Source organism: Citrus clementina, unplaced genomic scaffold, assembly GCF_000493195.1.
Source record: "Citrus clementina cultivar Clemenules unplaced genomic scaffold, Citrus_clementina_v1.0 scaffold_2, whole genome shotgun sequence".
Classification (NCBI taxonomy): Eukaryota; Viridiplantae; Streptophyta; class Magnoliopsida; order Sapindales; family Rutaceae; genus Citrus; species Citrus x clementina.
Window position 1 is genome coordinate 25,981,295 of NW_006262688.1, and position 22,393 is coordinate 26,003,687.

Sequence of the window (22,393 nt, forward strand, 5' to 3'; positions counted from 1 at the left end):
CTCCTTCAAAGTTTTAATTTTCTTACTGAGTTATTCTTTTCTTTTGTAAAGGGATTCGTAAAAAATATGTTATGATTGTGATTTTTTTCTGCCATTTACGTAGCTTCTCATTGATGTCAATAAATGCTGAGGCCATCCCAAGTGTAGTATATCTGGACTAAAGTATGTTTTCAAATGCAGTCCAACCTTTCTATCAAGCACTTAGGGATCATTTTGACATGCCATACATATCATCACAGGGAGGAAAATAATAAATTCACTTAGTTTCCAATTTGGTAAAACTTGAAGTCATCGTTCTCTTTTATTGTCATGGCCGAAAAGTTATCCCGTAGGTCTGCTGGAAGATCAGAGAATATGGTAAAAAAATGAGAAATATCCTTAAATGTAGAAGAAATATCCATAAATGTAGAGGTTCACGAAAGAACTAGAACAATTCGGGTCATAGCCCATGTAACGAATGGAAAATAAGCCTCATATGGGCAAAGAATTAAGACTGAACATAGAGAATTAATTGTTTGAACGGAATACCCATAACAAGTGTAAGCATCTCGTGGGTGTTTTACGTGTAAGCTGGAAAAAGGTCAATCATAAGGAAATATTTAAACATCTTCATTTTCATTTCCAGTGTCTTCTTGAAGATTAATTAGTATTAATTACATTATTTTTAAAATATTGTACATAATAGGGATGAGCCCCAGTTCATCATTTGTGTCCACCCAAGCGGCCATATTGGCAGCGACAGCAACAGTTGTGGTAGCAGTGGTGGTGATGGTGTGGCCAGCAGTAGCCACAACAGTGGCTGGAATGGTGGTGGCGGTGCTGATGATTCTAGGGGCTTATTGGTGGGGTAGCTGCAGTGGTAGTGATGTCTTTACAAAGAGTCGAAAACTTGAACTAGGTTTGAGCCAGAGTAAATAAATTACTGAAATGTGGTCTCTGCCCATTTTTATAATTTCAGAAGTTGGAAATTCTTACTTCTAAAAAGTAGTAAATTTATTAAGAAAAAAAAATTGACACTTTAAACTGCAGAGTTTTCAATCTGCAAATTTTTCTTTTGTTAGATGGATCACTGACATGCCTTCGATTGATCATTCTTCCACTGAATTAAATGAATTGATGTCTGGAGATTCTTTTCTTTCAGCTGATAATTTTTTTACATAAAGAATGACCTTGTTGTCATGCTTTCATGCTTGAGACCCATTCATGCAGGGATTATTTTATCTTCCTTGTCTCCTCCTTTCTTTTAATCCTAATTGTATTTCATTCATGAAACTGGGATGACTTACATTAGATGTTTTGATCCTATATTTATTGATGAATTTGTGTTTTGTTTCATTCTAGAGGTGGAGCCACAATATTCTGGGGCAAGGATAGAGGGAGATGTTATTACTTTGGATTTTGTGAAGAAAATGATGGATGATTTCAAGAATCAGAAGTGCTTACACAAAAGGTATGTTTAGCAAACACAGTTTGTTATGAAATTATTTCATGACATGATTTTGACCTAGTCCTCACTTTGAATGGTGCTTTCATTGCTGTAGATATGCTTTCCAGATTGTCTTGCAAACAAGGGAAATGTTACGAGCTCTGCCTTCTCTTGTTGATATAGACATCCCTGATGGCAAGCATTTTACAGTCTGTGGTGATGTACATGGTCAGGTAATTTGCCCGCCTTTTTTTAGTCATTATTGAATACTATAATGATTGCTCGCTTTTATATTGACTTTGAAAATGCTGAATAGATATGAAACCTTTTCAAGGGCCAATAAGATCATTTGTGAAGAATAGCATTCTGCATCTAACTGTTGCTTATATTGGTCACAGAACATATAGTGAACTCATTGATATACGTTATTGGTCTAATTGTCAGAAGGAATTCTGCCCAAAATTAGTTATTATGTAAAATTGAACATAAAGGGATAATTTGTTATACATGTCTAAGTAATACAGTCTTCTCTGCCTGTTTACATCTGCTCGCGTTTGTATCAGGTCTGAGACATTGTTATTATCTATCTCTGTTCCTCTTAATGTTTAGTGGATTGCCTCCATTGAACCTTACTAGAAAGTATTTTGGGAATCTTGTTTCGTCATTCCGAGGATTACCTTTATAGTCGTGTTGTCAATAATATCTTAAAACTGGGTAGAAGTAGTGCATTTGTTGTTAGTATCTTGTCCCTGCTTTAAAAAATTGACTCTTTTCAATGTATATGTTTGTGATGCTTGCAGTTTTATGATTTGTTGAATATTTTTGAGCTTAATGGGCTTCCATCAGAAGAGAATCCATACCTTTTCAATGGTGACTTTGTGGATAGGGGTTCATTTTCAGTGGAGGTCATTCTCACATTATTTGCTTTTAAGTGCATGTGTCCATCAGGTGAAGCCTCTCTGCTTCTTTTACTCACAATTTTCTGTAGTTGCTTTCTCTGTAAGACTTTTGCTCTTACACGTGGCAATTCTGTGTATATTAGATTTTAATTCATGATTTCCTCACCTAAAAATTACAACCTCTTCATATTTTTGTAATAGTTTAAAGCTATTGGCTACCCATATTTAACTTCCTTAAGTTGTTTTCGTGAAGTTATAGCTGTCTGTTCTAATCTTTGCCATTTGCTTCTGGATATGTAGGTCTCACTGTAAATGTGTAAAAAGAAGCTATATAGTGTTTTCTTTTTATATTTTCAGTTTCACGTTGCTTTTTATTCTCTACTCTTGTCCTGTTCAATTTGATTTTGGTGTATGATATTTTCTCTCAATTGATTTTGTTGCTGTTTTTTTAATTTGTCTTCATCCGCTAATTTCATTTCATAATGGATTTTTACCCTTTTTTGGAAAAATTTCAGCTATATATCTTTCCAGAGGAAATCACGAGAGCAAGAGCATGAACAAAATTTATGGTTTTGAGGGGGAGGTTCGCTCCAAGTTGAGTGAAACATTTGTGGAACTCTTTGCAGAAGTGTTCTGTTGTTTACCTTTGGCACATGTACTAAATCAGAAGGTTTTCGTAGTTCATGGAGGTCTTTTTAGCGTTGATGGGGTGAAACTCTCCGACATTAAGACTATTGATCGATTTTGCGAGCCTCCGGAGGAAGGTGTGCTGTTTATTTATTTTATTATTATTATCATTATTATGATAATGATTATCTGTAGTATTGCTTCCTTGTGCTTGTATTAAACTTATGCCCAACTCAGTACAGCCTAAATTTGGCGATCCTTGTTATGTGAAATCTGTATCATACATGCATGTGGTTAGTATTGTCCGATCAGACCTCATGTTATTTTTTTTGTGTCTGATCTTCTCTAGGATTGATGTGTGAATTGCTGTGGAGTGATCCACAACCTCTGCCAGGAAGAGGGCCTAGCAAGAGAGGAGTGGGTCTTTCATTTGGTGCTGACGTGACAAAAAGATTCCTGCAGGATAACAGTCTAGGTAGTTTCCTAACCATATAGATAATAGTAATCTAGGAAGTTTCTAGTGTTGTCAATGCTTCTGTTTGTTTCCATGTCCATGGCTTAACATACATATCTCAATTGACAGATTTAGTTGTGCGATCACACGAAGTTAAGGATGAAGGCTATGAGATTGAGCATGATGGCAAACTCATTACGGTATTTTCTGCACCAAATTACTGTGATCAGGTAACTAAATTATGAACGTCAGGACATTTCTTTCTATACGTAGGGTTTTGAATGAACAATATTATAGTCATTTTGATGCGATTTAGGAAGTTATATATTTATTCAGGAATCAGGATCCAATTTGGTTATGTATGATATGTTCTTTTTCAATATCTAAATTTTGTTATAAAGTGTAGCTTGTTTCGGTTGAGGGTACTGGCATTATTCTTCTAACATCAGCTTTTGAACATTGCAGATGGGTAATAAGGGTGCTTTTATTCGTTTTGAAGCTCCTACCTTGAAGCCAAATGTTGTTACGTTTGCAGCTGTGGTCAGTAGCTTCTGTCTTGTTTTTTGCATTCAATCCTTATTCTCTTGTCTTTTGTGCACTTTCATTTTTTTACCATTTTTGGAACCAGCATAGACGATTGTTTTTGAATCTGAGGATTTTCTCATCTTTGATGAAATTGCAGCCTCACCCTGATGTCAAGCCAATGGCATATGCAAACAATTTCCTACGAATGTTCCAATAGTATATCTAACCTCAATGGAACGGTAATTCCCATTTCAAAACGGAGGATGGACCCTACCCTTGGAAGTGAAATTTGTTTATAGCAGCTGGAGAAAAGCATATAAAATATTGACAAATGCAGCTTTGTTTAGATTTTTCCTCCTTTGGATTTCCATGTCAAAAGAGACTTTTTTTTTTGGTACTTCTCACTAACATTCAATTCGTGAGAAATTTCAGGCACTGGCCTCATATTTTATTTTGAATTTTGCCCCTGCAACTCGTGTAAATTAAATGCCAGTTTTCCTCGCTAGATCCAGAATGGGAAGCAGTGGGAGGTCAGATTAGAATTGTCAAAATTGTATGAATATTAGGAAAATGCTTCAATCTCTCTCTCTCTCTCTAGAGCTAATAACATCATCAACTTATTTTTTTCCTTTTTAAATTTCTTTAATTTTGTTATTCTTTGTTGGTTCATGTGGAGGGTTCTCTGCTCGTTGTGGTTGATAGTTTGAATGATTCGCTGATGAATTTGTACATAAATCGTTATATTCAAATATTGAAGATTGATGAGAGCTTAATTGCCGTCCCCAGAAATGCAAAAGAATAAAGAAATGTAGCTGAGTAGCCGGCCGGATTTTTAGATATTTTCACAAGATTGTAAGCGAATCATTGATAGATATTCTTAGATAAATGGTGAATTAGCCGAATCCGGTTTTATTTAGTAAGATTAGCATAGTTTTTTTTTTTTCCTTTTTTACAACATCTAGGAAATGAGAGAGTCAAAATTAATCATATAAAATATCTAATTCTAGCTCCTCTAGGCCATATTATGGGATTTGATTAATTTTGAAACTAAATATTTATTTTATGTTTGGCAAGCTCAGTTGGATGGGGTTAAGGGAGTTTAAATTTGAATTTAATCTTAAAATTATGGGATTAATAATCTTAGTTTATACATGAGTTTAGTTGAGATAAGATCAAAGAAAAAAATTGTTCATATATGAGATTTTTTATATTATTTTTAATTTACACCCAATGTTAATTAATTACTTAATTTTTTTTATTATGATTTACTTAAAATTTATTTTGCTTTATTATCTATGATCTAATTAAATTGGTAATTTTACTTTTACCAACTCTTGAGATTAAAGTTTCATTACCTGTATATTTAATAATTTGTCAATAAAATTAATCATTTAATAGTTTATTGCATTATTTGATTATATTAAATTTGATAATCACTAATATAATATTTAAAATAATCATGAAAATTAATAATACCATTAATTAATTGATTTTCTATAATATTTTTAAATGTTTGGTAAAAATTAATTAAATATTTAATTTGTTTTATTTATTTTTATTTATTTATTATATTATAACTATCCAATAACTTATTTACAATATATTTAATTTTCTTATTAATTGATTGTATATTTAAATATCAACTTAAATATTATTTAATATAATTTAACATAGTATAATTGGTTCTGTACCAAATATATGATTATGTTTAGTTCAATTGAATTCTAATAATTAATCCAATCTAACCTTACGTGTCAAACGTGAGATTGTTTTGCACTCCATGATAGTTCGGGGGGATGGAGGTCATTGCTGGAAATAACTTTTTCCTGTGGGTGGCCGCCACACCTGTCCCCACGTAACTCGTATAAAGTACTCAATAAGTTAACCGTTTCTAATCCTCATACGACGTTGTCGTTCGTCGTTTTGATATATCGAATTTTGTTTAATTCAAGGTTAGTAATGTGGTATGAGAGAGTACTCATGCAATTAATACGTATACATATTCCCGCCAACACACTTCTGTTTGGGAGCGTCTCTTTGTATTCTCGCGCCAGAGATGTTTTTGGTTCCTGTGGGGGAAAAAAAGATTTTAATTTGGCTTTAATCTTCTGAAATCGTTTACACTCCTCTGCCATTTGAAAGGAAATGATGTGACTTTGGTTCTGTTAAGTAAAGTTCTAAATTGCTTCATTCATGCGTTGAAATATGTAGAATAAATAAATAAATATTTGGTATAAAAAATTAAAACCTGGATCATTGTTTAGCTGATTCCGTTGTTAATGTTAAGATAGCACAAATTCTTCTTAATGTTAAGGAATAGGTGCTCTTCCCGCTAGCAATAGCAGGAGAGTACAATCTTTGCCACCTCCATTTTTTGAAGTTTTTGGTTAGTTCAGGTTGTTCTTTATATTAATGCAGAAGTGAATTTTGAAGCTTGGATTAGAAGTTATGTAATTATTAGCGATTTTGTTTTGAGTTAATGGAGATAATGTTTACTTTTGTGCTAGAAGTAGTATATGATGGATGCTTGTGCGAACAATTTTGGACCAATTGGTGGTTCTCTAGTAGTGATTGACCCTTGTGTAGATAGTCCGGGGCCAATTCATAAATCTGTGCTTTATGACCAAGGGAAGCATGTTAAGGAGGGGCAGGTGTTGATCTGACACTTTTGCAATTGGATGTCATGAACACACTTCAACGTTGGGTGAATGGCGACTCACAAAGATGCAAAATCGAGTCGGCGGACAATACCGGGTTCAGGTACTCGAGACAGATACCTTCAATCAGTCTTGACAATCCGCTTATCTCTGCACTAGCTGAAAGGTGAAGAACAGAAACCAATACCTTTCACTTGATGGTTGGAGAGATGACAATAACTCTTAAAGATGTTGCATTACTGCTTGGACTGCTGGTTGAGGGTGAACCAGTTCTAGGTGTAACATATACCTCATGCAGCAAGGTCTGTGAAAGGTTTCTGAGTAAAGTATCAGAATCTGGGTACATGAGTGGTGGAATGGTGAAACTCAGCTGGTTGAAAGAGTTCTTTTATGTGTGTCCTGAAGATGCTTCAACGGGAGATGAAGAGTGCCATACACGTGCTCACCTTCTATACTTGATGGGCAGCACTATTTTCTCCACTACTGGAAACAATGTTGGAAGATTTTTAAAAGGTTGGGAAGTACTCTTGGGGCACGCCTGTATTTGTACAGAGCACTTGGGAGGGCCTTTCTTAAATCTCAAAATACCATAAGTTTTTATCAATTTTGGCTTTGTTTTCTTTTTCTTCCTCCTAGAGGTTTGTGCTTGGCTTCTTTATTTGAAGAAAAGGGGATAGGGGTGATGAATGGGTCAATTCATACACCTACTGCTATCTTGCATTGTTTTATTTTAATGAGAGACCTGATTTTGGTTGGTTTCTAATGTTGTAATGTTGGAGTTACTATCACTTGAATGTTGGTTGACCCAAGCTCAAAGATGACTCAGCTCGTGACCTCTTTCTGCTTGTACTTAGGTGGAAGGGAAAACAAAACGCTTTGACAGTGTAAAGTGACAGTTTTTTTATCGTAATGCATTGAACTCCCTGAAGACGTGTGATGTAAGTTGGTGGTGTATGTGGAATTTAAATTTAGTATATTGTCTGGAGAGTAACACTTTTTCTTATACTCTAATATGTTGTCTTGTAGTTCAACTTACATCATTGTATGTTATTGCATGTGGTGTAGGTGGATTGACTTCCTTATGAGTATGTTGATAGCATGGTAATCCCAGAAAGTATTCGAAGTATGTTGATCCTTGGGAGATCGGATACAATGTTGATTTGCTTTGACAAGGCAAAAAGACACCTTCCAGATCGTTGCTTGAGGCACTTAAATTCCTCATGAATTGCTTTCTTTAGCAAGCAGAGCAAAAAGACTAGAACTTGTATTGAAAATAATACTTGAATTAGAAATGTTTACAGACCATCGTCTATTTATACATAAAGAAACAAAAGTGACAGCTAGCTAAAAATAACAAATTTAGATAAAACAAAATAATCCAGCAATCATTAGCCAATGATATGGTGCTTCTAGAATCTTCATCCATTCATTCATTCCATGTGCTGGTATTTCTCTGTGTAGCAGTTTTGCCATCTCATAGAATTTGCATTAGCTGGAAATAAATAGGTGTAGCTTGTGTGGCATGCCAATGTGTCACTAAGCTCAGCTGATGACTTGTCGTGGTCATGGCTGCTATCTTCAACAGAGGCAACATGGCATACTTCAAGTAATCCCACAAGATGTGCAGCCATGGGAGAGAAAGATTCGTGGAGTTGATAGTGGGGTAGACTTGTCTGGGAAAATGGAAGCAGAGATCAATGAATTGGTCCAACCGATGGCTCAATCTTGTGGAAGGTGATGATGGTGTGGATGAAAGTGAATATATGCAATGGTATTTGAGAATTACTCGTAAACTTGTTGGAAGGCCGACACCATACCCGGGTACTGTAAGGTTTAGAACCAAGAAAAAGAGAACGGTAAGGCTCTGAACGGCTAACTGATGCATTTGTGTTATTCAAGTGAATTAAATATATGAGTATTTCTTTGTTTGTTCAACAAAGTACTGGCTTGAGGGATATTGCATGTATAGCAGATTCATTCTCGGTAAAAGGTTGAATCCCCAACAAATTGAGTCAATTTCAAGGATCAGGGATATTGCCCATTATTGTTTAGGGGACTAAGATGGAGTTGTAGGAAATCTGTCAAGGACTTATCAGATTGAATATGAGAAGAGGTTAGAGGGAAGGGGGAGCATAATGCGAAAGGATAGCGGAAAGCGCTAGCAGAAGGATGATATGTCTCAGTTTTCTGATGCAACTTCTGAGGGTGATCGGTTGAAATCATCGTGATTATGATTGTCAGACTGAATCTGGGAAAAGGGTTACGAAGAAGGATAGGATTAGTAGAAAACCTACAGGGAAATGCAAGAAGGATGATTCCATGCAATGCTATGCAACCATCAAGGAAGACCAATCTCAGTTATGCAGTAATCCTAACAAGAATTATCAAAACAGCTATATCATGATGATGTTAAACAATCACGGCCACAGCATTTAGAAAGCTCAATCAATGCTTCAGAGTTATATCTTGAAGATGTTGAGGATGTCGATGTACAGCAATCCCCTGGTGATAATAAGGTTGAACCATCACTACTGTGTCAAGTAGCTTGTGAAGGCAACGATGTACAGCTTGCAGCAAAGATGGTTAATGACGTTTTAAGTGCGCAACAATGCCGTGCTGATCTGAAGACTGATGTATCTGAACAATGTCAAGCAGTTGGTGAAGGTGATGATGTAAAAGCTTTTCCAAGAGGAAGAATGGCTGACGAAGATATGAAAATGCGGCTTTATCATGCTGATAGCAAGGTTGATCAGTTATGACCATGTAAAGCAGGAGGGGATGGTGATAGTATGCAAGTTTGTCCAGCAGCAAATGAAGTTGATGCACTGTGAGCAACATTTAAAATTTTCAGATTTGCAACTTTGTCATGTCGCTAGTGAGAGTGTTCCTCAAACAGCCAAAGCTGCAGAGGAGGCCATTCCCTAGTCACTTGTTGGAAGAAGATATCATACAGCACATTGACGAGTGACTGAAACACTTTGAAATTATGTGACTTATTTTTTTGTCTCCCAATTTCTGTAAGAGCCTTCCTACAAGAGATAAAGATTGCTCGTTAGCCTTGATTGACTCCTACTGCAGTTGATTCCATTCCTTTCATTTTGTATAAGAGGGAGCTTAAAATGAAGATTGCAGGTTCTCCTAAGTACAGCTGAGAATTTCTGGTGCAATTAATCTGCTCAAGCTCTCATCTCCACAAAAGAATCCTGATCTGCATATCATATGAGCCATTTGGCACTGGGTACTAAATTGTATTTCGCATATTCTTTTACTTTGTATCATCTGTGACTTTCAAGTCATCTCAATAGCATCTCATCTGGTTTAAAAGATCAGCTTCTATTAGGAAGAGTTAAACTTACAATCCAGTGTAGACAACTGGAAGTCTGAATTACACAAATTCTATGAGAATGGACTTATATATTCACTAAATTGCCTCCATTCAAGTTTTAGTCCTTTACGTGTTCAACTTACGCATCTTGAAGTTCAAACAATAGTTTCTGGCAAGGTTCAAGGTCCTTGGTAAAAGGTAAGATTTTGTGTGATGCCGTCAATTTGCTGATGCGTGTTCATCAAAACGTTGGCGTAACGTTGGTAGAATTCAGATTCTTCACTTATGTTTGGTCATAGAGAATGTACAAGCAAAAAACTATTAGAGGGTTGACAAGTCAGGTCAATTTCATCGCTGGTTGCAATAATTGATCAACCTATAACGACTGAATAGGTCCCTAAAAAGAGACATTTTAGCCTAAGTTATGACGCTTATTTTTCATTCCTCATGTCTTGTTTTCTATAGCCACACAACACAGAAGAATTACCTTCACGGATGAGATATGAGGTAAAATTATAGATGGAATTCGAAAAGGACCCATCAGTCTGCAGGGCCGGACCCTTTGTAAGAACCAACTGCTACATTTGTCTATGCCAGGGCATCACATGTTGAAACCCAAACAAAGACAACTCTATATTTTTCACCTGCCTGGTGAAATGTAAACACGTAAAGAATGGAGGAAATACAATCACATCTCTAATCTTATAGTGTGATTTACTCGAAGCATCGAGCAATCTCGTTTGGGCCATTCATCTCAAGTTTTCAACACTAGCATTAATTGGATGTCAACCTTTTGTTAGAGTGTTTGCCTTCCAAGACTGGACACTTTCCCTACTTGTGTTTATTGGTTTCTGTGATGAGTTGCAGCAAAGTTTAAAGCTTTTCTTGTTTACTAATAATTTAATTTTACTAGAATTTGAGGCTGAGTGAGGACAAAGTTCACAATTACTTTTGTTAAAGAGTATGGTTCCGATGTTCGCTGATGGACATGAATGCCCAAATTGTAGGAATATTTTTAACACTTACCCATGCCTCTGAAACTAACCCTTTTAAGTCTCTCCACTTGTCACTAAAGATGGCCAATGGGCCGGGCGGCACGTGGCACGACACGTGTCCGTACGGCACAGCACGGCACGAGTACGTTTCGGTGAGGCACGAGGCATGGCACGGCACGCACGTGGGCCGTGCCTGGCCTAGAATTTTAGGCACGCGGGCCTTAAAGCACGGCACGATTAGAGATGGGCCAAAGCACGGCACGCGAAAAAGCACGTAATAAGCACGGTTCATTAGTGGGCTAGCACGTGGCCCGTGAGCCATTAATAGCACGTGGGCCAAAATATATCTAAGTAAATTTTTTTAACAAAAAGTAAATATAAAATGTTATGAAATTAAAGTACAATATCTTGAAATTAAATGTTTTAATATATTTTTTAGTATAGACTTTTAAAAATTAATTTAAATCATTAAATCTTAGTTTAAATAAATATTCTAATCTTTTATGTTTATAGTTTATTAAATGAATAAGTAAATATCATGATTTTAATAAATAAAATTATAAATATCATAATTTTATTTATGATATTTATTAAATGAATAATGTTATTTATGATATTTAATTTTATTTATGATATTTATTTATGTTTATAATTTATTAAATGAATAAGTAAATAATTAAATATCATGATTTTAATAAATAAGGTTATAAATATCATAAATTTATAAATTATAAATAAAAAATAAATTTTTTTACAAAATTAATAATAAAATATTTTTCATATGAAATATTTTTCATATTAATATTAAATCTTAACTTAGTTAATATTTAATAGAGATACGTTTCATTTGTGAATGAAATATTTTCCATTTTATACACAAGAAAAATTATGATAAATTAAAAATTACATTTTCATTAAATGAAATTAAAGTACAATTATAATATTAGTAATTTAAATAAAATTAGGTGTAATTTGCATCACTACAGTTAACAGTACATCTCAACTAGGTTGGCACCTACTGAATCATCTATCATTTGCAAATTTACAACCTTCTCACTAATAAAAATTGTTTCAAAAAGTTACAAGAAAAAAGAATCTCTAGTCTTTGGAAGTGGCTTCAATGTTCAGTACTCTGCATAATCTGAATCCACTTCATCTTGATCAACATTCAAACTCTCAATTTGTTTAATTAAAGCATTTTGCCAATCTTGTTGCACTCGGTGTTCAGCATCTTCCCAATCTTTCAAACACAACAAAGAGTCTAATGTCTCTGATGACAATCTTGACCGATGTTCATCTAGAAATTAATTATTATAATGATTATTCGAGGATTGTATTTTTAATTTTAATTAATTATTATTATGATCTATGGAATTAAATTTAATTAAATTTATGTATTGTTGTGTTATGAATTATGATTGATTATTGTGAAATAAAATATATAGTTGTGAAATTGTGATAAACTAATAATAAAATGTTAATTGCTCTCTTAATAAAAATTAATATAATTATAATTGTGAATATTATTATTATTATTATTATTATTATGTTGATGGGCTTAAAAAAGCACGTCAGGCACGTGGGCTTGAATAAAACACGCTAGGCACGCTAAAAAAAAAAAAAATTGGTGGGCTTTTTTTAGGCACGGCCTACGGCACGGCACGAGAGGGCTCGTGCCGTGGGCCGTGACGGGCTCAACTGAAAAAAATGTAGGCACGGCACGACCCACCAAATTGGTGGGCCGACACGTGCCGGCACGGCCCATTGGCCATAGTTACTTGTCACACGCCCGCCCCACCATAATTTTTGAAAATACTTGAATGTTAAATCAATTGTAATTACAAAGTGGAGCTTTTCTATTCAATTCCATGAACCGAACCCATTTGTGCGTATGAAATATGTGATTTAATAACACTTTTTACAATGTCTGTTAAAATGAAGCATGCCCCCGATGGCCCAACCCAGCCTTCTTTTCCTTTCGCTGTCTCTCTAGAATCAGAGAATCAAATATGTTTCCAATCTTTTTAGACCCTACCTTGGCGTCAAATTCTCACTCAAATGTCTTGACCCACTATTAATCACTACGCCACATATCACTTCAGTCACTTCCTTCTTTTACCAACTCCCATCTCTCTCTCTCTCTCTCTCTCTCTCTCTTTTATCTTATTAACATGTTTTCCTTTTAACTTGAGTTCCATGTTCCCCTCCGGCCTCTACAGCACAAACATCAAATGAAACTCACTTCTAAAACCACAATTCATTTAGCTGCTACAGCCGATCGGCATACTCAGACCTTCATAATACAATACTTCCCCAAAATGAACAGTCCCTTGGCATTCTCTTTTCCTCTTCTTCTGCTGCTTCTCTTCTTCTTCCTTTCTTCTATTCCTTCCGTCTCTACCATATCCCCCCATGCAAAGAAACAACCCCCAAACGGCATGCTTCCATCCGAAGCTGAGACTCTTTTCAAGATCATGGACTCTATGTCCAGTGATCAATCCTGGAGAGTCTCATATTCTAACCCTTGTAAGCCTGGCTCTTCTTGGCCTGGGATTGAGTGCAAACAGGGCAATGACGGTTACCTCCATGTCACTAGACTTGACTTTGGCACCAGACCAAACCCAACTTGCAAGAAAACAGCCACATTTCCATATCAAATATTCTCTCTTTCTTATCTACAATCTGTGTTCTTTTTTAGTTGTTTCACTCACACTAAGACAACCCTCTCTGTTTCAGCTGACAGACTCTACAACTCTTCGCTTCAGCAGCTCAGCCTCAGATCAAACCCAGCTCTTGTTGGTCCAATCCCACCACAAATTTCTTCTTTGAAGTTCCTACAGATCCTCACACTGTCACAAAACCGCCTAAATGGTCAAATCCCAGTTAAAATTTTCAGTTTGAATTCTTTGGTACACCTTGACTTGAGTTATAATTTGCTTGCAGGTACCATACCAGTCCAAGTGGGCAACCTTAGAAATCTTGTAGGCCTTGATTTGAGCTATAACTCACTTACTGGGTCCATTCCCAGCACTATTGGCCAGCTGGGTATGCTTCAAAAGCTGGACTTGAGCTCAAATTCACTCACTGGTAGCATTCCTGACAGCATTGATAAGCTCAGTTTATTGGCTTTCATGGCTTTGAGTAACAACAAATTGACAGGAAATTTTCCAAAAGGATTGGCAAAATTACAAAGCTTGCAATACTTCCTTATGGATGATAATCCTATGTTTATACCTTTGCCTGTAGAGTTTGGCATCCTTGTGAAGTTACAAGAACTCAGGCTTGCCAATTCAGGATACTCAGGTTCTATACCGCCGAGCTTTTCACAGCTTAACAATTTAAGCACCCTGTCCCTTCAAAACAACAGATTAACCGGTGAAATCCCTGTAGTCTTTGGCAGTCTCTCTCACATTTATCACTTGAATCTTAGCAGGAATTTCTTGGATGGTGTGGTTCCTTTCAACTCAAGTTTCTTGAAGAGATTGGGCAGGAACTTGGACCTTAGTGGAAATCCAGGTCTTTGCTTGAATCCAGCCGAGGCATATAGTGTCAAGATTGGAATCGGAGTAAGCATATGTGGAAGCAACAAAAATGGTTCTTTAATCAAACCAGTGAAGAAATCTCAAGCTCCACGTGGACTCCAAAAATCATTCTCTCTCTTCCCTGCTTTGGGTGCTTTTGCTTTGCATTATATGTTGTTTCTAGTATGATTAAGAATTTGAGTACACTTTTTCTATATACTTCTTGTTATATGTCTGTAGCATTCTTCATGTTTAATAGTATTTATGGGATTTCCTAAAGCTTCTCAAGAACTAGATGAATTTTATAATATCTGCTAAGTTCAGACTTCAGACGATCTACTGTACCAAGTATTTTAGTTTAACTCTATTTTTGTTCATGATCAAGTTTCACTCATTCAAAGTTATGCCGAGTTTTTAGATTTTGGTCTGATGTGAACATAATTCAGGATTTGACATGACTACATGAGCCTGTTGTGGGGCCCTTTTCTGTATTGTGTCTAGTCTAATTAATCATCCAGCTGATTAAACAGATAAAATAAAAATGAATATAAAAAAGGAAATATAATTAATTTACAAAAAATAATGATTGAAGCTAATTTTTTTTTTCCCCTCTTCTCTTTTCTCCCAAAATTTTCTGCCTCAGTCATTCTACTTCTTATGTCAAACTTTTGCTTGGACTCATGAACGTTTGATTATGATTACTCCCTGTGAAGCATTGAGTTGATGTGAAGTTCAAGCAATAACATGAAGAACTGAAATTCTTTACAAATTTTGAAAGGCAAAGAATGTAAACACATTTTTCCTAACATATATACCAGAAAAAAATTCATGCCTTTGGCCTCGAGGCTTTACTATTGGCACTTTTGAGGGATTTTAGTGAGCGGCATGCTGAGGGGAAGCATCTGCTGACATATTTTTTTTTTGAGGGACATGGTGTACTGTTAGTGGACCTGCAGAGAGAGTCACAGTAATAGATGAACTTGAAAGTTAGGCAATCTACTACCAAGTACCAACCTATTTCAACTTTGATTAAGTTTGAGGACAGATCTTTGAAATAGAATCTACAAAATTTTGATAGTAAACAAATAGAGAGATGAAAAAGAAATAAATAGAAGTGGGGTTGGTTTTTTGAACAACGGCCACTACAGCGGTTGATGAAACAAGACCACCGGAGGCACAGGAGACTGACTCACATGAACACCTGAAAGAAATTTTGACAGATATTGGAGAAAGAGCTGGATCCCACACCTCTTCAGCTCTCCTTTTCTTACTTTTGATATTACCTCACAATGTGGAACAGTCTCAACTGTACTACAACCAGCTGTTTGTTCCTTTCATAGTCTTTTACTATCAACATTTTCAGTCTCACTCCTCTTAAGGCAAATATCACCGTTGCTTTAGCCATAAACCACATTTTTTTCACATATAATAATTATCCACTATCCACCCATTTTTTTCTAATTTTTTTAAAAATATATAATTTTTTTTTCTAAAACCCACCTGAAATTACATTTCTTTTCATTTTTCTACTTCTGTTTAGAATCCGTTAAGAAAATTAACAAAATATTGGTTAAATGACTTTTTTACCCTCAAATATAAAAGATAATTTATCCATCGATCACCTATTTTTTTTTCGTATTTTTTCAAAAATACACAATTCTTAATTTTTTTTCTAACCTCCACTCGAAGTTGTATTATTTTACACATATCCACCACTGTATCATTGTAAAATGACGATTTTACTCTTATGATGTTAGCAAAGTTATAACGATCTCCAAATGAAAGTGGAAAAATGAAAAGAAATGTAATTTCAGGTGGATTCCAACAAAAAAAAAAATTGTGTATTTTTGAAAAACGGTGAAAAAACGGGTGGATGGTAGATAATTTCCCATAATAATATGGGTAAGTGGTTTAGATCCCTTAACATACTTACAGTGTGAGCACATTATAATTATTATTTATCTGATAATTTGTTTTGAGCCCAAGATATTTAAGTTGTGCCATAACAGAACTATCTAAACAGTGTTTCTTGATATTTTGTTGTTGTTGTAATAATTGAAATCAATTTAAGACTATATTATCAATGAATGATGATCAATTCCCACAATATGGTGGGCTACCATTTCTGAGAACAATCAAACAGGATTTCCTTTTTAGAGGAAGAGAACAAGCAAGTAACTTTGAAAAAATGCCCAGAAGCGCACTATTTTTTACCCTCACTAGCAATAAAGAGGAAAATAGTAGAAATTAATGTGTCTTTCTGGGTCAGTGACTACTCAGTGGTCACACCCAACCACCCATTTCTCATGTTGAATGAACCTCTGCAAAGTGTCATTAAAAATGTGTCTTCCCAGTTTGTCATGTAAGTTCGTTTTGGTAACAACTGCCGCGTCCGTGAAAGTGAAGCCATTTACATCAAAAAAGGGCCTCTTCATACAAATTAGGTTAATGACTCAAAAACGTGCGATGGGCAAAGGCTTTCACATCACATTACACAGAGAGTGCAGCACAGGATTGAGAATGAGTGGGGTGAGGGGGGAGACAATGATACTCTGAATTCTGAAATGCATAAATGTAATGTTTCGAAATTTGACAGCAAAAGAAATTGGGGGGGGATTGAGACAGCTAAAAATATCTGTCACTTTCTCACGTGGGAAGACTGCCAAACTTGCGTAAATTTTCAGGGGACTCACGTGGGAAAGCTGTACTACTTCAAAAATATACATTACGTTTACATTTGGAAATTACATTTTCACATTTACATATTTTTTCTTCCTTCACCTTTTGGCTTTTGCTTTGCTTTTTGTAATAATTTTAAGTTCTTTGCCAATTTTGATGCCCCCAAAAGTAAGCAAGCTTCAAAATCTTGCTTATGTCATAGATGCTTGAAAAGAACAACACTATGCATACGTATATTTTGAATTGCATAAATATATTGTCTTTTTGCCTAATTTGTGAAGTGAAACTGAATTTTTTTTTTTGTTTGGGGTTTAAAACAAAGTGGGTTTTCCCCATTGTTTGTACGCCCATTCAGAATGGACCCAAGCTCAAACAAGTAAGGCCCACTTTGTTGTGAGCCCGCGCCCAAAGAGTGTGAAATGGACACTTAGTATTTAAATCTCTAAGTACACCCGCCGATCTGAAAAAACGGTGCTGTTTCTCGATCAGAGGCATCGACGCGCCGAGTCGAAAAAATACATCGAGAGAGAGAAGGAAAGAACGAAAGAAAAGAAAGAAAGAATGGGTTCAAATTCAATCTCAAAAATGGCGGCGAGGCATCTCCGTATTCTTAGCGGATGTAACGGAGCTCTTCTCAGTGTCAGATTCTTCTCAGATTCCACTCTTGCTCAAGAACCGATTGCTTCAACGGCCATCGATTCAGCTTCAGTTTCGCCTTCTATTAACACAGCTGAAAATCACAGCCAACTCAACAACAACAAGAAACATTCAGCTCCCTCCTCTTTGAAACATGCCGAACTCGCCAAATTCTCCGCCATTGCTGATACCTGGTTCAATTTTTCTCTCATTTTCTGGTTAATATTTGCCGCTTTTCTATTTGATACGTGTATTATATGGATAATTAATTATAAAAATATTTTCTGTTATTGTTATCAACGTTAGGTGGGACGCTGAAGGGCCGTATAAACCATTGCATGCCTTGAATCCTACCAGATTGGCTTTCATCCGCTCCACTCTTTGTCGACATTTCAGGTTCATTTTCATTTGCCTCTTATTTATTTACTTGTTAAAATCAAAATCTACGATTTTTTCCCCCATATTGTTCTGGCTACTGTTAGCTTTAACTGTTGATACTTTTAGTATTCAAAATAAATATGGATCACCGCCCAGAGTGTCCATATTTTAGCTTCTTTTAATGGAGTTAATCACTTAATTGCCTTGCTATTAGAAAAATTCCTTAGATTGTTCAGAAGTAGCTTTCTATGGCAAAATTACGTTTTGGCAGAGGCAAGTTTGGTGCACGGTTACTTGTTTCTTTCTGAAGGGCCTCTGTTGATTTGGATATGCCTTCTTTCTTTGCATTTATTATATTTTTCTTGAGTTATCTTTTATTATAAGAAGTGAAATTTCTCTCTCGTCCTTATTCTTTTGATTCTGATTGGTTTTCCTTGTTTCAGGAAAGATCCTTACTCTGCTAGGCCATTTGAAGGACTAAACATTGTTGATGTTGGGTGTGGAGGTGGAATCCTTTCAGAGGTATTTATTTATTTATTTAGTTTGTCTTTCCCTCACTTCAACTGCATCCAGAAAAAAAGAATACATTGTTTATGGGGGATTTCGAGTTCTTTCGTGATGATATATAACATTCATGCATTCCTTTGTTTTTAATTTTTTTAGCATGATGGGTTTCAGCAATCACAAAACTGAAGTCTACTTTTTAGCTTCAATCCTGTATTTTTAGCTTCAATTATAGAGTACAAAATCGCTGACTGGGTAGATATATCTTATTACTGGTTATCTAACTCGCAAAATTGGCTAGAAGTTGATGCGAGGAAAGTTGAGTGGTAATAATGTTGTCAGGGAACGTAGGTATACACATGTAAATTTTAGCCATTTTCATACTGATTCATTTATTATTATTAATTTTTCACTGTTATCATAAAATGGTTTCCAATAAGATGTTGTCTTCGGCTAATATTTATTCTTTCCGTTGCTGCTTCAGCCTTTGGCTCGAATGGGAGCTACTGTAACTGGCATTGATGCTGTGGAGAAAAATATCAAGATCGCACGCCTGCATGCTGTATTGTCATTTTCTTATTTAGATCATGTCAAATTGATATGAATACATTTATATTTTCTAGCTAATTCTGGATTTAACATTTATTCTTTGCTGATGAATGTATGAAACTCAAATTGCCCCTGGAGGCAGTATTCTTGAATATTAAATTTCTCTAAGCACTGTCACTCTAAATTACAAATTTTAATCTTTATATATGGGTTATATTCATTTTGCTTTCACTGATCGAGTTTTCGATTTTAACATACCATCTTTTGGACAGGATTTGGATCCAGAGACTTCAACTATTGAGTACTGCTGCACAACAGCTGGTATATGCCAATCTAGTTCATCTCCTCTGTAGCCTGTAGGTCAAGCTTTCTAGTAATCTCAATTCTACATGCATTTAAATTCTTATTGCTGTGTTTGCAAATCTATCTTTCTTAATGGGTGGTTACATCCCTTTGTGTGGTGAACATATTTGTGAGGATTGATGCTTGATTTTGTGCATTTATGCATTATGAGATCACAGTTTGGTAAAAGTTCTGATGAGAATTGATACCATTCTACGTTTCTGCTTGAGTGCAGTACCTTTTTGGAGTTTGTTTTGGTATTGCCATGTTATAGCTTGTTATAGATTGCTTTGCTGGTGCTTTAGTTTGTTAATGCATGTATGATTGAGGTGCCAAAGTTTATTAAAATACGTTTGCTACTCTCATGTCTTTTTCCTTCAAGCATCCATGAGAAAAACTTGAGGGCATTGTAAGCGATTACTTAGCAGTGGATAAAATCATAGAACTTGTAGTGATGTCAATATATTGGAGAGGAATGTCATACATGATTTTGGTGTGCTGATTGACTATGATATGGTGATAATTTCTACATCAAAAAGTCAAATGGTATCTTTATTTCCCCAGATATCTTTAGTTAGCTATTTATTGGTTCTGATTTTTCGCTCTAGAATGATTAATAAGTTTGGGTCATTCTTTATTCCAATACCTTTTATGATTACTTGTTTATTGCATAAATATAATTGAATGGACAGAGAAGCTCGTAGAGGAACAGAGGAAGTTCGATGCTGTGATTGCTTCAGAGGTGCTCACTCCCTTACTCCTCATCCATCCATATAATTGTATAGTGTATATGTATCCATGCATGTGTACAGTTTTTCTTGTGAAGAATGAACATATTGTTTGCTCAAGTTTATGAAAATTGCTTACAACTTTATGGCCAATTTGATCATTTTCACTTCAGGTAATTGAGCATGTAGCAGATCCTGCTGAATTCTGCAAGTCTTTGTCTGCATTAACCGTATCTGAGGGAGCTACAGTGATTTCAACAATAAATCGTTCTGTGAGAGCATATGCAACTGCCATCATTGCAGCAGAACACATCCTCCATTGGGTATTATTCTGTTGCTCATTCAGGCAGTGGTATCTGTTGATTTGCATTTAGGGGCATATCTCACATCATAGAATATTCTTTGCCTTTAGATTTCTCCATCACCTGAGATGATTCATCTCTAAACATTTTGATTTGTTCATTTATGAGTTCCTGTCAAATTCACTCTCATCAACATGCAGCCTTTAGTAGTGATATGATTTTTCAGCATAGAAGTTATTCAAGCTTACTATTGGTTGTATTTAAATTTTCATCTCATAATTGATAAAATGGATTATAGCTAAAATGAAATGTTTGATGATTTATTTAATAACATTTAACCATTGTTTCTATTGCTGGTCTTGTCATTAGGCCCAGCTTTTCCTCTCAAATCTTTCTAAGTGTGGTCATCATGTTAATCTGATGTTACTGTATGCTTGATTTGTTCAGCTTCCAAAAGGTACACATCAGTGGTCAAGTTTCCTTACTCCCGAAGAGCTCGTGCTAATTCTACAACGTGCTTCCATAGATGTAAGCCAAATATACACATTTTTTTTTTCGCTTGGGTTGCTCGCTTTATCAACTCACACTCCTTGCATTCATGTCGCTAACATTTTTTTGACTTTGATGATTGGGTTTATTCATCCAGGTTAAAGAGATGGCTGGATTTGTGTACAATCCTTTAACAGGAAGATGGTCTCTATCCGATGACATTAGTGTGAACTTCATCGCTTTTGGTACCAAAAATAGCTAGTAACAGATAAACTCTTCTGTAGTAACACTCTCTCTAATGCAGCTAATGCTGTGTAATAAATTTTGCTCCCAATCATTTAACATAAGTTTTTTTGGTTAAATTATATTAGTTGAGCCGCCGGCTCAAGTTGCAACCATCATAAACCACCCACCACGCTTTTTGTGTTGTATCGTGTTAAATCGTCTAAGTGATTTTCTTGGTAATGATTAAAAAAAAGAAAAAGAAAAAACAATGTCAATGTTTAGCATCCCTAGGATTTGTCGACTTGGCAACGATCAAGTATTATCTTATCAGCCGCGTCACATTGGGCCCCGCAAATAATTACGAAAGCAGCATTGCAGAACCTTGTGAGTTGTAAATTCACGTTTCCAGAAGAAACACTATGGTATGGTGTGACCAATGAAACTACCTTCACTTCACTCTGTGGATCACGACAACTTCAGCCGTTGATTCGGAGAGCATCACGACGCAATGCTGCTGCTCGGGCAAGAAAATTGACAGGTTTTAATTAATTAATAAATAGATAAGGTTTCGAGTAAAAACTTTTATGACATTAAAATAATTTCCATATCGATAATACGAAACACATTGCCTACGGGGCAGTATTTTTAAGGGAAATTTACAAAAATAATCATTAATATTTTATTATTTTCGTAATTAATCCTCTCAATTTTTTTCTATCAACATTAGCCAAACACAAGCCTTTCTTCCCAAATTACCCTTCTTTACAGAACAAAACCAACATTGTTTCTCCCATCTCGCCAAACCAAAAGCAGCTTTTCATTCTTGAATCATCAGCCAACGGCAACCGCAAAAGACAACTGTGAAAGTGATATCCGATCATAATCTATCCAGATTCAACACAAATCGACATCACTTACTGGTATGAATTATTTTTTGAACTTACTGAACTCAGTCGGGTGAATCTGAATTTGGCGACAGGCTGCCTGTCGCAGCAAAACTTGGAGATTTATTAAAATTGTATTATTTTAATTAGGACTGAAATAAATTTTTTTTTAATTTAAGGCTTAATGGATTCAGTTGTACTTGAATTGTGTTACGATGGTTGGTGGGAGACATTAGAGAATGGCTGTA

At 35.5% G+C, this 22,393-nt stretch overlaps 3 protein-coding genes and 1 pseudogene across 3 annotated transcripts in view; all 4 read left to right on the forward strand.

The window, feature by feature from the left end:
• LOC18052586 (serine/threonine-protein phosphatase 5) overlaps nt 1–4,539 on the forward strand; it is a 9,105-nt gene extending 4,566 nt beyond the window's left edge. The window contains 9 exon segments of the mRNA XM_006447946.2: nt 686–898; nt 1,342–1,450; nt 1,542–1,659; nt 2,227–2,374; nt 2,841–3,089; nt 3,302–3,427; nt 3,536–3,636; nt 3,872–3,946; nt 4,089–4,539. Coding sequence (XP_006448009.2) covers nt 686–898; nt 1,342–1,450; nt 1,542–1,659; nt 2,227–2,374; nt 2,841–3,089; nt 3,302–3,427; nt 3,536–3,636; nt 3,872–3,946; nt 4,089–4,148 — 1,199 coding nt within the window. The 3' untranslated portion in view covers nt 4,149–4,539.
• A 2,059-nt stretch (nt 4,540–6,598) lies between these two features.
• LOC112101013 lies at nt 6,599–7,476 on the forward strand (annotated as a pseudogene).
• A 5,576-nt stretch (nt 7,477–13,052) lies between these two features.
• LOC18052587 (protein TOO MANY MOUTHS) lies at nt 13,053–14,660 on the forward strand. Its single transcript, XM_006447947.2, has one exon. The coding sequence runs from the start codon at nt 13,140–13,142 to the stop codon at nt 14,616–14,618; it is 1,479 nt and encodes a 492-aa protein (XP_006448010.2). The 5' UTR covers nt 13,053–13,139; the 3' UTR covers nt 14,619–14,660.
• A 2,930-nt stretch (nt 14,661–17,590) lies between these two features.
• LOC18052588 (ubiquinone biosynthesis O-methyltransferase, mitochondrial) lies at nt 17,591–21,424 on the forward strand. The gene is made up of 9 exons (XM_006447948.2): nt 17,591–17,938; nt 18,051–18,140; nt 18,566–18,644; nt 19,111–19,188; nt 19,448–19,496; nt 20,210–20,259; nt 20,419–20,568; nt 20,995–21,075; nt 21,194–21,424. Exons 1-9 carry the CDS (start codon nt 17,670–17,672, stop codon nt 21,296–21,298), a joined length of 951 nt encoding a protein of 316 aa, XP_006448011.2. The 5' UTR covers nt 17,591–17,669; the 3' UTR covers nt 21,299–21,424.
• The last annotated feature ends 969 nt before the right edge of the window (nt 21,425–22,393 follow it).